Raw genomic sequence first — 16,514 nt, 5'->3', positions numbered from 1 at the left:
TCTTTGTAGCCTCTGCTGGACTCTCTCCAGTCTCTCTTGAACTGGGGAGCCCAGAGCTGGACCCAGGACTCCAGAGGTGGCCTCAGCAGGGCATGTCCAGTGCAGTCTGGCAATTAGGACTCTGTCCCCACAGGGGAGGTTCTCTAGCCCTCTGATCACCTTTGTAGCTTTTCCAACCAAACCCCTTCTGTGATTCCATGAAAAGCAGAGATGGGGCTGGTTCCAGGGTTGTGGCAGTGCTGTGCTGGGTCACTGTGCTGCATCTTAAATAAAATCCAATATCTGGGCAAGATCAGAAGATCCCTTTGCTCTCTAACAGCCACAGGGTTGGTTGGTTCATTTTTCTCAGTTAATCTATTTCTATTTTTGTTCCACTGGGGTCATTTCCACTGCTCTCTGGCACTTGTTGTTCCTTCAGTCTTCATAACACAAATTAATTTCCTTACAAAGCAGAGAAATTGACTCTCTCTGTAAATAAAGGCAGGTTCCAGCTCACAGGGTTATTGCCTGCATTGTAATGGCCTGGAGTTTAATGTAAACTAAAAATTACTTGGAGTGTTTGTGGCTTTTAATTATGCAGAAGATGGATTTTGATGCTCCAGTGTCATGACACTGGAGAGCACAGGTTGGCTGTGGCAACAGGGGAACAAATACTGCTCAGGTCACTTAGAAGGACACAGAGTCTCAGCATGGTGAGGGTTGGAAGGGACCTCTGGAGCTCATCCAGTCTGACCCCCCTGCCAGAGCAGGGTCACCCAGGGCAGGGCACACAGCAGCACATCCAGGGGGGGTTGGAACCACTCCAGAGGAGACTCCACAACCTCTCTGGGCAGCCTGCTCCAGGGCTCAGCACCCTCACACCAAACAACTTTCTGCTCCTGCTCAGGTGGAACCTCCTGGGGTCCAGTTTGTGCCCCTTGCCCCTTGGCCTGTCCCTGGGCACCACTGATCAGAGTCTGGCCCCAGCCTCTTGCCCCCCACAGCTCCTTTAGCTCTTGCTGAGCATTGCTCAGCTCCCCTCTGGGGCTGCTCTTCTGCAGGCTCTCAGCCCCAGGGCTCTCAGCCTTTGCTCCTCACAGAGCTGCTCCAGGCCCCTCAGTAGCTTCAGAGCCTCCCCTGGACTCTCTCCATCAGTTCCCTGTCTCTGTTGAACTGGGGAGCCCAGCACTGGACCCAGGACTCCAGAGGTGTCCTCACCAGAGCATGTCCAATAAGGATGGCAATAAGGACTCTGTTGCTCTTCCCAGGCCTAGTGTGGATCCTTGTTGTCAGATCTCTTATCTCTTACTGCTGTAAGCAGAGATAAGCAGGCAGCTCCCACTGCTGGGCAGCATCACACTGGGTCTGCCATCAGTACAGGCTGGGGGAGGAGGTGTTAGAAAGCAGCCTTGTGGGAAAAGGATTTGGGGCTGCTGGTGGGTGAGAAGCTGGCCAGGAGCAGGCAGTGTGAGCTTGCAGCACAGAAGGCCAATGGCAGCCTGGGCTGCATCCAAAGCAGCATTGCCAGAGAGCCAGAGAGGTGATTCTGCAATTTTGCTCTGGTGAGACCTCACCTGCAGTGCTGTGTGCAGGTCTGGAGCCCTCAACACAAAAAGACATGGAGCTGATGGAGAGGGTTCAGAGGAGGCCACAAAAATGCTCAGGGGGTTGGAGCAGCTCTGCTATGGGCACAGGCTGAGAGAGCTGGGGGTGTTCAGCCTGGAGAAGAGAAGGCTCCAGGGAGACCTCAGAGCAACCTTCTAGTACCTGAATGGATCCTACAGGAAGGCTGTCTGGAGGGTGTCTGAGCCAGGCCAAGGGGGAATGGTTTGAAGCTGAGGCAGAGCAGGGTTAGAGTGGAGCTGAGGAAGAAGTTCTTCAGTGTGAGGCTGGTGAGACTCTGGCACAGGCTGCCCAGGGAGGCTGTGGCTGCCTCCTGCCTGGGGGTGTTCAAGGCCAGGCTGGATGAGGCCTTGAGCAGCTGAGTCTGGCTGAGAGGTGTCCCTGCCCATGGCAGGGGGGTTGCAGCAGAGGATCTCTGAGGTCCCTTCCAGCCTGAGCCATTCTGTGTCCTATGACAGAAAGGGACTAGAGGTGGTGCTGGGACAACAGCTTTGAACCTGCTGCCTTCAGTGGGCTTCAGTGTTCAGTTCTGTTTCCCTTCCAACCCAAACCGTTCTGTGGTTGCTCACTCTGTGTGTCCATCACTGAAAAGCCTTTCAGAGGGGGATTAGATGGAGATAAAAGAAGTGCACACTGTGGCCTTTCTGTAGCATTTGCTAGAAACCAAAGGCTGGAGCTGGAAATCTGTTTGCAGTGAACTCCAGTCAGGAAATGGACCCTGCTGACACCCTGTGTTCAAGCCAGACATGTACCTGTCATCAGCACTGCTGCTGCTGGCATTCCCCACGAGTGCTGAGTGTGTTGGGTCAGTGCTTTGTCAGCTCTGGATGGGCTGTGTGGTTTCTGGTCCTCTTCAGGGGGAAATGTGCTTCAATCCCTGCTGCTCTGTGGGTTAGGGCCTGTTTGCTTCCAGCCTCTTGGCCGAGTTAACAGGAGGTTGTTAACCTGCTGTAATCTGAGATCCAGGTCCAGCTCAGGAGAGGCTGCAGTGCTGCAGGTTGGAGGAGCTGCTTCCTTGGATGAGTATCTGCAGTGTTGGTTGTGTTTGTGGTTACAGTCCAGGTGATGGCTGAGAAAAATGTGTTGAGGCCAACCTTCACTCCTGGCCAGCTCCTGATCTTTCCCCAGAATCCCCTTCCTGAAGGATTCCTGCTCCTTACACTGCCTGTGGTCAACTCCTTGCTCTCACAAGGAGCATTTCAAGCTCAAATGAGGAACTTGTGAAACAATTCCCATGGCTGAGTGTCCCACTAGCACCATGTGGAGACCAGGAGTGGCTGCATGCAGCTGAACCCAGCACAGGGCTGCCACTGCTTCGTGCTCCTGGCTGTGAATCCACACAGGAGAGGGAAGAGCCTCAGCCACGACCTGAGGTGTGGAGGTGTAACAGCTCTGTGCTTGCATTGCAGCCCCAACAGCTCTAACTGCACCAAAGACGTGGAAGAAACCAAAAGAGCGAACTCAAGGCACTGAGGAGGTGACAGAGGCAGAAACAGAGGTGAGAGGGGACCACAGTTTGGCTCTGTCCAGGTTGGTGGTGATGCTGCTCTCATTAAACTGTGCCTAGGGCATGTTGCCTCCTGCTTGGCTCACAGGGAGCCAGGGAGACTGTTTTTTTCCCTGGAGTCCCAGACTGGTTTGGGTGGGAAGGGACCTCTAGAGGTCATCTAAGTGCAAACCCCATGCAGGGATGGGACATCTGCAGCTAGAGCAGGTTGCTCAGAGCCCAGACAACCTCACCTGGAATGGTTCCAGGGATGGACATCTCCCACCTCTCTGGGCAAGCTGCTTTGGGGGGACAGCAGTGACACTCCCCAGCATTTTATTTCTGTTCCCTGTTGAAGTTCTTCAGCTTTCTTCCTTCTCCCCTGATTTGACGACTCGGCATTCAGGAACATGTGCCAGCAAGGGGTGAGATAAAGGAGGGATTGATTCCCTTGGCACTGCCCCATTTGGGTCCCAGGTTACCACCAGGACCTTGGGCAGGCTCTTCTGCTGCATGGTGATGTCATTGTGATGTCAGCCTTTCTGATCACCACCTGATGGAGAAACTGGGCAAGGAAATGAAGTTTCCTGCTGTTCTGGGCAGGATACTGCAGGAGGAACCTCTCTGTTTAATATCCTGGGTAAAAGTGGGGTTAGAATGGATCACAGAGGGACTGAGAGGGTGAAAATGTGAAAATTCAGACTGCAACCAGACAAGGTGATGTGGGCCAGATGTGACTCAGGGAAGCATCTCTGCTTCACTCCCCATTTTTCTTTGATTACTATTCCTCTGCTGTTTCCTCCTCGACTTTCCCTTACCACAAATACCTGCTCTAAAGGCCTGTGGTTGCAGAGTGAATCCTGAGTCTAGTGGATGGTTCTTGATCCAGAAGTGCTGGAGGGGGTCCAGAGAAGGACAGTTAAGCTGCTGAAGGGTTTGCAGAGCAGATCTGGTGAGGAGCAGCTAAAGGAACTGGGGTTGTTCAGGCTGGAGCAGAGGAGGCTGAGGGGAGACTTCATTGGTCTCTACACTGCCTGAAAGGAGGTTGGAACCATGTGGGGCTTGGGCTCTTCTGCCAAGGAAGAAGGGACAGGACAAAAGGAAACAGCCTCAAGTTGCCCCAGGGGAGGTTTAGGTTGGACATGAGCAACAATTTCTTCCCTTTGAGGGTTGTCAAGGCCTGGCCCAGGCTGCCCAGGGCAGTGGTGGAGTCCCCAGCCCTGGAGGGGTTGATGTGGTGCTGAGGGCCATGGTTTAGTGGTGCCCTGGCAGTGCTGGGTTAAGGGTTGGACTGAACTGGGTTGAGCTTAAAGGTCTCTTCTAACCCAAACCATTCTGTGATTGTGAGATCCTTTCTGGAAGCATTTGTGGTTCCTCCACCACCAGCAGATCAGCTCCTTCACACATTAGGAATGGCCCAGGCGTTCCTGTCCTCTCTCTTTGGGGGGAAACAGAGGCTCAAAAGACTCAAGGTACAAGATGTCCCCCAATGAGAGCTGGGCTGTGTGCCACAGAAGAGCTGAGGGTTGAGTAATGCAAGGAAATTAAAAGCATCCCTGTGCTGGTTTGCAGGCCAGAGAGCAAAGGATGTCACAGGGCTGTGCCAGCAAGTTCCTCCTCTCTGTGTTTCCTCCGTCCTGTGGTGTTGGAGTTGTGTCTCCTGCAGCTCTCAGGGTTTCACCCAGGCTGTTTTTTCAGGGTATTCCTTTGAAAAGCCTGCAGAAAGCATTTTAGGATGCAGTGCTCTCAGGTAGGGAGGAGAAAGGATCAAGAGCCTCTCCCAGAGCTTCCTTGGCTGAGCCTTTCCTTTGTTTACCACTGGGACACGTTGAGGTTTTCCCCAGCACGTTCCTGCTGCTTCCTCTGCATGCAGAATAAAGCTGTGTCCTTGGAGAGCTGTGGGATGAGCAGCCAGGAATCCAGGAGCTCTTCTTCCTGAGACAAAGATGCTGAAGTTGTGGCTCTGTGTCTCACTGCCTCCTTCACTGGGACCTGCTCCACTTAGCAGCACACAGTTAAAGGCAGGACCCCCTTCAAGGTGGCAGCAGGGCAGGAGAACTTTCTTTCCAGGCTGGAATTGCCCATGGCTGTAGCACTGTAGGGCTGAACAGTTCCTTCCAGTCCATCCCAGTAGCTCCTGGACACTTCACAGGCAACACAAAGACTTTGCAGGTGCAGCATTAATTATTGCTGGGTCACCTCTGGGAATGAGCTGATCAGTGGTCTGATGGTGCTGGGTGGTGGTCATGGAGCTGCTGAAGGTCACAAAATCCCAGACTGGGTTGGGTGGGAAGGAACCTTCAGAACTCATCCAGGCCAACCCCCTGCAGTCAGCAGGGACATCTGAAACCACAGCAGGTTGCTCACAGCCCCAACCAACCTCACCTGGAATGGTGCCAGCCATGGGGCAGCTCTCACCTCTCTGGACAGCCTGGGCCAGGCTCTCACCACCCTCAGGGTCAAACATTTCTCCCTTCTCTCCACTCTCAATCTCCCTCTTTCAGTTCCAAACCATCCCCCCTTGTCCTGGCACCACAGGCCCTGAGAAAAATCTGTCCCCAGCTTTCTTCTTAACCTCATTGAGCACTGCAAGGCCACCAGAAGGTCTCCCTGGAGCCTTCTCTTCTCCAGGCTGAACCACCCCAACTGTCTCAGCCTGGCCTCACAGCAGGGGCTTCATATCTTCTCCATGGCCCTGCCCATGTCCTGCCCCACACAGAAGTCCCCTGGGGATGGCTCAGTGAGGAGCTGCCTGCCCTGCCCTGCCCTGCCCTGCCCTTCGGCAGTGTTTTTAACGGAGCCTCTCTCTTCCCCTCTGTGCCTCAGCCCAAGGGAGAAGAGGAGCTGTCAGGTGACACAGTACTTGAACCCGAGCAGGAGAAAATGAGCCATGGGTTGCAACTGGAGAGAGACTCCACTGGGCTTCAGAAAGCAAAACCTGTGGAAGAGAATGGGGAGCAGGAGGCAGAGCCTGTGCGGAACGGCGCCGAGAGCGTCTCGGAGGGAGAGGGACCCGAGGCCAACTGCGGCTTCCCGGAGAGCTCCAGCGACCTGCCCCTCTACCAGTACAAACCAGGTAAACCCTGCTCCAGGCTCTGCAGCCCCACCTGCCCCTCTGCCTCTCTCCTTTGAGGGCTTCCAACACCCCATGTGTCCTCCCCATGTAAGGAGGGGTGGTTCCAGAGGGGCTGCAAGGGGTTGAGGCATTGTATTGTGTCCAGCTCCACCACTCAACAGGTTCAGGGACACCATTCTGGGGAGCAGAAGAGGAAAGTTGGTTTTCTCTTGCTGCTGGTAATGAAAAGAAGGGAAAATCCCCAATTCTTTGCATTTATTGCCTGTGTGGGTGTTGGCTGCAGCACAGTGGAAATGGTGGTGAATTGGTTCCCCTTTGATCAACAGCTGGGAACGATCCAAGAAATTTCATGTAAGCAGAGCTCCCTAAAGGGGCATAGAATGGTTTGGGTTGGAAGGGACCTTAAAGCTCATCCAGTTCCAACCCCCTGCCATGGGCAGGGACACCTCCCACCAGCCCAGCTTGCTCAAGGCCTCATCCAGCCTGGCCTTGAACACTTCTGGGGGGGGCAGCCACAGCCTCCCTGGGCAACCTGTTCCAGTCTCTCCCCACCCTCACTCTAAAGAATTTCTTCCTCATCTCCACTCTCAGTCTCCCCTCTTCCAGCTCAAGGCCATTGTCCCTCATCCTGGCACTCCAGCCCTTGTCCAAAGTCCCTCCTAGCTCTCCTGGAGCCCCTTCAGGTACTGGAATGCTGCTCTGAGTTCTCCCTGGAGCCTTTTCTTCTCCAGGCTGAGCAGCCCCAACTCTCTGTCTGTCCCCACAGTGGAGGTTCTGCAGCCCTCTGATCATCTTTGTGGCCTCCTCTGGACCCTCTCTAGTAGATCCAGGTCCTTCCTGTGCTGGGGGCCCCAGAGCTGGAGGCAGTGCTGCAGGTGGGGTCTGAGCAGAGCAGAGCAGAGGGGCAGAATCCCCTCCCTGTGCTGCTGCTCTCCTGCTCTGGATGCAGCTCAGCACTCAGCTGCCTGCTGAGCTGCATCACCACTGGAGTCCATGATCTCTAAGGTCCCTTCCAACCTTAGCCATGCTCTGACTGCAGTGCAGGCTCACAGGATGCCAACCTTTCCCTGCTGGCCAAGCACTTGAGATGTTCTACCTATGGGCTGGGTTTGTTCTTTCTTAGGATACTTACTGTGTAGACCTGAAGCTCTGTGAATTCACCTCATTAAGCAAGACCTTGAGACTGACTTAGTTCTTAGTTGCTCCCAATTTTTTAAGCCATTTTTTATTCAGGTGGAGCTTTCTCAAAACAAATCAGTCATTTTCTGAAGAGCTCAGGAATTAGAGGAGACAAGGAAAGGAGGAAGGGCTGTGAGAGCCTGGACGAGGAGCAGCACAGCACCACTGAGCGGTTCGGCTGCGGTGGTGGTTTCAGCCCTGCTTTGTTTGACAAAGGCCTGAGCTGCTTTGCTGTTACTAATTTAATACTAGCTCTCGTTAGGGGCGAAGGCAGAGGCCTCTTGATAGCTCACCACACACTTAGGGTAGCTTTACCAGCTCATTAGTTAAGCATATCTTGAAGTTAATCCATAATTCATCAACCTTCTCTCCGACACGCTCGGCACGGTCAGAGCGATCCCAGTTGGATCTGGGCTGCTCTGAAGGGTTGGGTCCATCCCATGGAACACTGCACACATTGGTCTTGTCTGCTGCAGGGCTGACCTGGCTGCTTGCTGCAGTAATCCTCCATCTCAGCTCTGCTCTTCTGAGAAAGAAGCTTTTTGCCTTGTGGTTGAGCACAGGAGGAGTTGTGTGTTTGATCCTGGTCTCCTCTCGCTGGGGGTTCAGACAACCTGCCTGGGACACTGCCCAGCTGCTTTTCACCTTCAAACAGGAGAAGGAAGCTGTGGCTGTGAACTGTTTCTTGTTGCTGTCAGTGCTTTTCCAGGAAAAATGGAGGGTGGTGTGGCACTGGGGGTGGGCAGCTGGCCCAGGCTGGGACACAGAACCTTTCTCTGCTACCCTTTGTCCCCAGGCTCTGTCGAAGTGAAGCTGTAGAAAGAGCTAAAAATGGTGATGGCTTCTGTGCATTTCCACTCCCTATTACTCAAATCCATCACTTGGGATGGGGTCCTGTTTGTGGTCTTGACAGGGATGAGGATGGTGAGAAACCAGAGGCCTACAGCTGTTGATCAGGGATTGAAATAACCAAACAGAACTTGAACAGCAACCCTGAAGGGCTGGGTACAGGCAAAGCAGCTGTTTGGCAGCAGTGAAACACAAAGGTGACAGCCACACAGATGTTCTCCTTCAGATCAACCCTTCCCACCTGCTCAGGAGCCACACTACTCAACCTGGCTGCTGAACAAGTCCCTTCTTAAGTCCAGACTCTTTAGATGGCAGAGAAAAGCCTCTCCCTAAGCTACCAGCTGCTGCCTGTCTGTTTACAGTTTGGTTTGCATCAGGCAGCCTCCTCTGCACTGAAGTTCTCCTGCCCAGGAAGGCCTCTGGACAAGGAAAAGCTGTAGTCACAGAATCCCAGAATGCCAGCTTGGAAAGGACCCCAAGGCTCATCTGCTCCAGCCTTGCTAGGTGGTGCTGGTGGAGCTGCACTGAGCTGGCCCAGCAGCCTGGCAAGCTGAGGCTTAAAACTGCCCAATGGAGGGGACTGCACCACTTCCCCTGGGAGCTGATTCCAGTGGCTGGCTGTGCTCATGGGGAAACATTTCCTGCTGGAGTGCAATGGGAATGTCCCCAGCAGTAACTTGTCCCCATCCCCCCTTGTCTTTGCCATGGGACTCCTGGAAAAAGGGAGTCTCCATCCTCCTGGGAGCCACCTTTTATGTCCTGGTCCATGGTCAGAAGGTTTCTCCTAAACCTTCTCTTCTCCAGGCTCTCAGCCCCAGGGCTCTCAGCCCTTCCTCCTCACAGAGGTGCTCCAGGCCCCTCAGCTTCTTCAGAGTCTCTCCTGGACTCTCTCCAGCAGTTCCCTGTCCCTCCTGAACTGGGGAGCCCAGCACTGGACCCAGGACTGCAGATGTGGCCTCAGCAGGGCAGAGTCAGGGGGAGGAGACTCTCCCTTGCCCTGCTGCCCACACTCTTCCTCATGCACTCCAGGAGACCATTTGCTTTCTTGGCCATGAGGGCACACTGCTGGCTCCTGGTAGACTTTTTGTCCTCCAGTACTCCCAGGTCCTTCTCCACAGAGCTGCAATGGATTGAAAGCACAGCCAAGCTTTGGGCAAACTCTTCCAGGCTTATGAGCATTCTCCTGGCCCTTCTCTGGACACTTTCCAACCTGTCTGCATCTGTTTTGCACAGCAGGTCCCAAAAGTGCAGACAGAGCCCCAGGTGTGACCTGACCAGCCCTGAGCAGAGTGGGACAGTGACTTCTTTATCTCTGCTGGTGATGCCCTTGTTGGTGCAACCCAGCATCCTGCTGGTTTCTGTGCTGCTGCAGAGTGTGGCCTGTGGTTGTGTCTTCTGTTGGTTCCCACCAGGGCTGGTTGGTAAAGACTTGGAGCTTTCCCATTTTCCCCACTTTCAAAGGAGCCTCTTGTTCTGTGTGCTGCTCCCTGCTCCTCAGCTCTGCATTGATCACTCCCTGTTAGAGAGTTACAGAAGACTTACAGAATGCTTTGGGCTGAAGGGGACCTCAAAGCTCATCCAGTTCCAACCCCCTGCCATGGGCAGGGACACCTCCCACCAGCCCAGCTTGCTCAAGGCCTCATCCAGCCTGGCCTTGAACACCTCCAGGGAGAAGGCAGCCACAACCTCCCTGGGCAGCCTGTGCCAGTGTCTCCCCACCCTGACAGTAAAGAATTTCTGTGACACAAAAGCAGACTCTGGGCTTTCACATCATCACCCAGAAACTGGGAATCATCCCCACTTCATCATATCCCAGGAGAGTGAGAGGCAGAGTTAGGAGGAGGTGTCACAGGTTAAAAGTGGGGTGGTGGTGAGTTGTGTGTGTGGCTGCTGCTGGAGCCTGCTGCCCACCACTGATGTCCTCTCCTGTGATAAGTGCTCCTCACAATGAAGACAGAGCCCAGTTCAAACCCCCTGGGCAGCCCTGGAGCCAAGCCCCTTTGGGTGGAGCAGGAGCACCCCTGGGAGAGCAGAGGGCTTTGTCCCCTTTGGATCTCAGGCACCTTCTCTCCTTATAGAGCAGTGGAAGCCCCTGGACCCAGAGGGGAAGAAGCAGTACGACAGGGAGTTCCTGCTGGATATCCAGTTCATGCCTGCCTGCATCCAGAGGCCTGAGGGGCTGCCTCCCATCAGTGATGTGGTGCTGGACAAGGTGAGAGGAGAGCCCATCAAACAGGTACGTGCAGGTGGGCAGTGCCAAGACACATCCCAAGGGCATGCTTCAGGCCTGGGCTGCTCTGCTGCTGGGAAGGGGAAACATTTGGCTGGTCAGGGAGTCATAGAACTGTTTGGGTTGGAAAAGGCCTCAGAGATCATCCAGTCCAGCCAGCAACCCAGCAGCACCATTAAACCATGGCCCAATGTCACATCACAAAACTGCTCAGCCAGAGCCAGTGGTGTCCAGTGAATGGTCACAGTGATGTACAAAGTGAAGCATTTGCCATGGTCTCTGCCTGGAGTCACACCAGGTTGTTATTAAAAGCTGAAGTGATAGAGTCATGGAGAGCTGAGGGTGTAAGCCAAGCCAGGCTGAACAGAGAGAGAGGTGATGCTTTTCTTAGAGCAGTTCTACAGAACCACAGAGAACCCCTGAACCTCAGCTGGGGGTGGGGTTGGAAGGGACCTCTGGAGCTCATCCACTCCAACCCCTGCTCCAGCAGGGCACCCACAGCAGCTTGCCCAGGAGCACAATGCCCAGGGGGGGTTGGAAGCTCTCCACACAAGGACACTCCACAACCTCTCTGGGCAGCCTGCTCCAGGGCTCAGCACCCTCACACCAAACAACTTTCTGCTCCTGCTCAGGTGGAACCTCCTGGGGTCCAGTTTGTGCCCCTTGCCCCTTGACCTGTCCCTGGGCACCACTGAGCAGAGTCTGGCCCCAGCCTCTTGTCCCCCACAGCTCCTTTAGCTCTTGCTGAGCATTGCTCAGCTCCCCTCTGGGGCTGCTCTTCTGCAGGCTCTCAGCCCCAGGGCTCTCAGCCTTTGCTCCTCACAGAGCTGCTCCAGGCCCCTTCAGCTTTGGAGCCTCCCCTGGACTCTCTCCATCAGTTCCCTGTCTCTCTTGAACTGGGGAGCCCAGAACTGGACCCAGGACTCCAGATGTGGTCTCACCAGGGCGCAGTAGAGGGAGAGGAGAGGACAAACTGCCTCTGTGCCCTGCTGGCCACACTCTTCATGCACCCCAGGAGGCCGTTTGCTTTCTTGGCCATGAGGGCTGGCTCCTGGTGGACTTCTTGTCCTCCAGCACTCCCAGGTCTTCTCCACAGAGCTACAGTGGTTAGCAAGCACAGCCAAGCTTCAGGCAAGCCCCTGTTTTAGGTCTGAAGCAGTTGGGTGACTCTTTATGAGCTGATCTAATCAAAGGTCTTCACAAGCTGCTCTCTGCAGCTGCTGGCTGATTCCTCTCCAGCCTCATTACAGCTGATTTGCTCTGCTGTGTGTCTGCACTTACTGAAGCAGTTGTTATTCTGAAGGGCTGGCACCAAAACCTCATTCTCCTCTCAGTTAGAGCTCTGCAGTTCATTGATTGTGGTGTAACCACCACAGTCATGCTCTGAAGATTCGAGGCCAGGGGATCCTCGTGCACAGCAGCATTCCCACCCTGGATTTCAGACCTTGGCACAGGCAGCTTTGTTCCCCAAAGGATTCTCATCCACTCCCCGTTTGCCATGATTGCCTCTCACTGCTCTGTCTGCTCTGCAGCAACCTGTACTCAGTTGCCCATCTGCCTGCTGAGCACAGGAGACATTTGCTGGAGGGCAGGTGGCAGTTCTGTGATGCTGCAGCAAGGCTGTCACATTCCTTTTGCACCAGGGCTCATCTCAGTGGGATTTTATCCTCCAGAAGCCCTGCTCAGCCTTGAGATGTTTCTGAGCTCAGCCTGGTTCCTCAGTAGCCACCTGTGGAAGATGCATTTTAAATTAAAAGTGTGTTTTTGTAGAATCACAGAGTCATAAAGGTTGGAAAAGCTCTCTAAGGTCATCCAGTCCAACCAACACCACCACGGCCATCAAACCATGGCCCCAAGTGCCATGGCCACAGGTTTCTGGAACACCTCCAGGGATGGGGACTCCACCACTGCCCTGGGCAGCCTGTGCCAGTCTCTCTTCTTGCAGAACAGAAATTGTTCCTCATCTCCAAACTAAACCTCCCCTGGCACAATTTCAGGCCATCTCCTCTTGCCCTATCTCTTGTTCCGTGGGAGAAGAGCCCAACCCCCACCTGGCTCCTGCCTTCTCTCAGGGAGCTGTAGAGAGCAATGAGGTCTCCCCTCAGTCTCCTCCAGGCTTAACACCCCCAGCTCCATCAGCTGCTCCTCCCCAGCCCTGCTCTCCAGACCCTTCCCCAGCTTTGTTGCCCTTCTCTGGACCTGCTCCAGCCCCTCAGTGTCCTGCCTGGAGAGAGGAGCCCAAACCTGCCCTCAGGCTTGGAGGTGCAGCCTCAGCAGTGCTGTGCGAAGCCTTATGGTGACCGTTTGGTGGGAACGTGGCTGCCTGAAGCCTTGCTGAGCTTGTTGGAGGCTTTGCTCTGGGTGCTGCCTGTGAGTGTCACAGGTGGTGTGCAGACCTGCAGGAAGGTTGGTGGCTGCACCCCTCACTGAGCAGCTGCTGTCTGTGTGTTCTGCTCCTCGCTGCAGGTCAACCAGCCCAAGCTGCCCCTGCGGACCCTGGACCCTCGCATCCTGCCCCGAGGCCCAGACTTCACTCCGGCCTTCGCTGACTTCGGGAGGCAGACCCCGGGGGGAAGAAACGTTCCTGGAAGTGTGAGTCTGTCCCACCTTGCTCCTTTCCACACTGGACTTAAGGCTGATGAAGGCCATCCTGCCTGGGGCCCCTGCTGGTGCTGTGGTGGTTCTGGTTTGGTTCAGATGTTCTCTCCATCCTCACACCCTGGACCTCTGCTGGTGCTGTGCTGGTTCTGGTTTGGTCTGGATGTGAGAGTGATGTTCTCTCCATCTTCACACCCTGGACCTCTGCTGATGCTGTGGTGGTTCTGGTTTGGGCAGGGTGAGTTGAGAGGGTGGTGTTCTCTCCATATCCTCACTCAGGCTCTGCTGGTGCTGTGGTGGTTCTGGTTTGGGCAGGGTGAGTTGTGAGGGTGATGTTCTCTCCATCCTCACTCAGGCTCTGCTGGTGCTGTGGTGGTTCTGGTTTGGTCTGGATGTGAGAGTGATGTTCTCTCCATCCTCACACCCTGGGCCTCTGCTGCTGCTGTGGTGGCTGTGGCTCAGGGATGAGTTGTGAGGGTGATGTTTTCTTGGCTGTCAGGATGCAGGCAGGTCAGACAAACGCTGTGGATGTTTCAAACTGGTAGATACTGGTTTTAAATGGGTCTGACCTTCCCCTTTTCCCTGTGTTCAGGAGTTGTGGAAGCACATTTCCACACTGGGGGCCTGGCAGTGGCAGGTGTGTGAGCACAGGTGTGTGGAGAGCTGGTGTGGGGTGGGGTGGTCAGAGCAGGGCTGTGTGGAACCTGCCAACAGGGCAAACCTTTTACTAACCCAGAAGAGCCTCCTGCCTGGCCCTGCTGTCTCTCTGCATCCACATCTTGCTTCCCTCACTTCATTCCTGGTTTTCCTGCCTTTTCCTCTGCTTTGCTCACGCTTTCTCTTCTTCTCCTTGTGTCTGGCTTTGGCCAAACTCTGAAACCCCTCTGAAATCTCTCTGAGTGTTGCCTCCTTGCCTTCACCATCCCTGGTGGGGGGGGTGCAGGTGCCCCTGGCGCGGTGCCGCCCGGCAGCCTCCGCTGGAGGTGCAGTCGTTGGCTCTCCATCCATCTCTTGAGACACACCCAGAGCACCCATCCAGATACATCTAATGACATTGCCATCATTTCTCTTTCCAAACTGCTGGTGTCAGAAGAGGTCCCTGAATGCCCTGGACTTCCAAGCATGCAGGTTCCCAGGAGGCTCGGCGGCAGACCTGGCGGAGCTGAGCTGATGCAATATTTCTGCTTTGAGATTGGTCCTGTGGCCACTGCCCTGCTCCTGGGCACTCTGTGTCCACCTCTTGGAGCAGCTTCAGTGCTGTGGTTCCTCTCAGAGCACCATCCAGTCCCACAACCTCGATGCTGTTGGAGGTGGACATCGCTTCCTAGAGGCAGGACTTGCAGGCTGTCCTCTGGCTCCTGCTCTGCAGCCCTGCTCTGGATGTCCCTGGCCCCTGGGTCCCTGGGTAACCTCCCTGTCGCTCTTTCTCTTTCTGCAGGCCTGCAAAGTGCAGAGCAACCCTGGATTGCCCTCCCTGGCTCGGTGCGGGTCCCCAGCATGCCCTCTCTTGGTCTCGCCTCACCCACCATTGAGGAACCTGCCACTAGGGGTAAGCCAAATCCCCCCCTCCCCCCAGCTCTTTGCACCTTTTTGTAGAGTTGTCTTTCTCCCCTCCCCCCCCACCCGCTGTTGGTAACAAAAGCCTGGCAGAAAGCTTTACAAAAAGGTGCAACCTCCTTGAGAACAAAGAGGAAACAAGACTTGCATTGTACCCCTCCAGGCAGTCTTCAGTGGTGGGTGGGACATCACCAGCTGAGGGCATGCTGGGACGTTGGCCCGAGCGGGATCCGCGAGGGGTCTGCACTTTGCAGCCCTGTGGAAAGGGGGAGCCAAGGTAAGTGCTGCCCGCCCTGCCCATCGGGCACCCAGCTCATTGCCCATCTCACCCTGCGCCGCAGAGCTGCCCCTGCCTGCCTGCTGCTGGGGAGGGCTGCAGGGGAAGGTTGGATACAGAGCTCTGCTGCCCCACGAGCTGCTGAGGAGGGCTGCAGGGGAGAAGTGGATACAGAGCTCTGCTGCCTCATGAGCTGCTGAGGATGGCTGCAGGGGAAGGTTGGATACAGAGCTCTGTGAGCTGCTGAGGATGGCTGCAAGGGAAGGTTGGATACAGAGCTCTGTGAGCTGCTGAGGAGGGCTGCAGGGGAAGGTTGGTTACAGAGCTCTGTGAGCTGCTGAGGATGGCTGCAAGGGAAGGTTGGTTACAGAGCTCTGTGAGCTGCTGAGGAGGGCTGCAAGGGAAGGTTGGATACAGAGCTCTGTGAGCTGCTGAGGAGGGCTGCAAGGGAAGGTTGGATACAGAGCTCTGTGAGCTGCTGAGGATGGCTGCAAGGGAAGGTTGGATACAGAGCTCTGTGAGCTGCTGAGGAGGGCTGCAAGGGAAGGTTGGATACAGAGCTCTGTGAGCTGCTGAGGAGGGCTGCAAGGGAAGGTTGGATACAGAGCTCTGTGAGCTGCTGAGGAGGGCTGCAAGGGAAGGTTGGATACAGAGCTCTGTGAGCTGCTGAGGAGGGCTGCAGGGGAGAGTTGGATACAGAGCTCTGTGAGCTGCTGAGGAGGGCTGCAGGGGAGAGTTGGATACAGAGCTCTGTGAGCTGCTGAGGAGGGCTGCAAGGGAAGTTTGGTTACAGAGCTCTGCTGCTCCATGAGCTGCTGAGGAGAGCTGCAGGGGAAGGTTGGTTACAGAGCTCTGCTGCCCCATGAGCTGCTGAGGAGGGCTGCAGGGGAGAGTTGGATACAGAGCTCTGTGAGCTGCTGAGGAGGGCTGCAGGGGAAGGTTGGATACAGAGCTCTGCTGCTCCATGAGCTGCTGAGGAGAGCTGCAGGGGAAGGTTGGTTAGAGAGCTCCATGTGCTGCTAAGGAGGGCTGCAAGAGAGAGTTGGATACAGAGCTCTGTGAGCTGCTGAGGAGGGCTGCAAGGGAAGGTTGGATACAGAGCTCTGCTGCTCCATGAGCTGCTGAGGAGAGCTGCAGGGGAAGGTTGGTTGCAGAGCTCTGTGAGCTGCTGAGGAGGGCTACAAGGGAGAGTTGGTCACAGAGCTCTGTGAGCTGCTGAGGAGGGCTACAAGAGAGAGTTGGTCACAGAGCTCTGTGAGCTGCTGAGGAGGGCTGCAAGGGAAGGTTAGATACAGAGCTCTGCTGCTCCATGAGCTGCTGAGGAGAGCTGCAGGGGAAGGTTGGTTGCAGAGCTCTGTGAGCTGCTGAGGAGGGCTGCAGGGGAAGGTTGGTTACAGAGCTCTGTGAGCTGCTGAGGATGACTGCAGAGGAAGGTTGGTTACAGAGCTCTGTGAGCTGCTGAGGATGACTGCAGGGGAAGGTTGGTTACAGAGCTCTGTGAGCTGCTGAGGAGGGCTGCAGGGGAAGGTTGGTTAGGGAGCTCTGCTGCCCCATCGGGTGAGAGGCTCTCCAGCCTCTGGCAGAATCAGAGGTTGTCTTCTCATGAAGCATGGCAAGCCCCTGAGTGTGCACTGCCTGGCCACCTGGTCATGCCCCCTCT

General features: G+C 55.3%; 1 protein-coding gene across 10 annotated transcripts in view; it reads left to right on the top strand.

Moving 5' to 3' along the window:
- The window catches only part of EIF4G3 (eukaryotic translation initiation factor 4 gamma 3), a 124,610-nt gene that overhangs the window by 63,165 nt on the left and 44,931 nt on the right, over positions 1-16,514 (top strand). For 7 of the 10 annotated variants that reach the window (XM_054394957.1, XM_054394955.1, XM_054394956.1 and 4 more), the window contains 4 exons: positions 3,012-3,100; positions 5,915-6,164; positions 10,271-10,404; positions 12,889-13,014. In XM_054394957.1, coding sequence (XP_054250932.1) covers positions 3,012-3,100; positions 5,915-6,164; positions 10,271-10,404; positions 12,889-13,014 — 599 coding nt within the window. Of the gene's footprint in view, positions 1-3,011; positions 3,101-5,914; positions 6,165-10,270; positions 10,405-12,888; positions 13,015-14,458; positions 14,570-16,514 lie in introns of all 10 variants that reach the window. The other 3 variants (XM_054394953.1, XM_054394950.1, XM_054394958.1) reach the window with 1 other exon arrangement.

Source organism: Indicator indicator, chromosome 32, assembly GCF_027791375.1.
Source record: "Indicator indicator isolate 239-I01 chromosome 32, UM_Iind_1.1, whole genome shotgun sequence".
In the NCBI taxonomy this organism is placed as follows: Eukaryota; Metazoa; Chordata; class Aves; order Piciformes; family Indicatoridae; genus Indicator; species Indicator indicator.
This window is presented reverse-complemented; position numbering and strand designations above follow the sequence as displayed.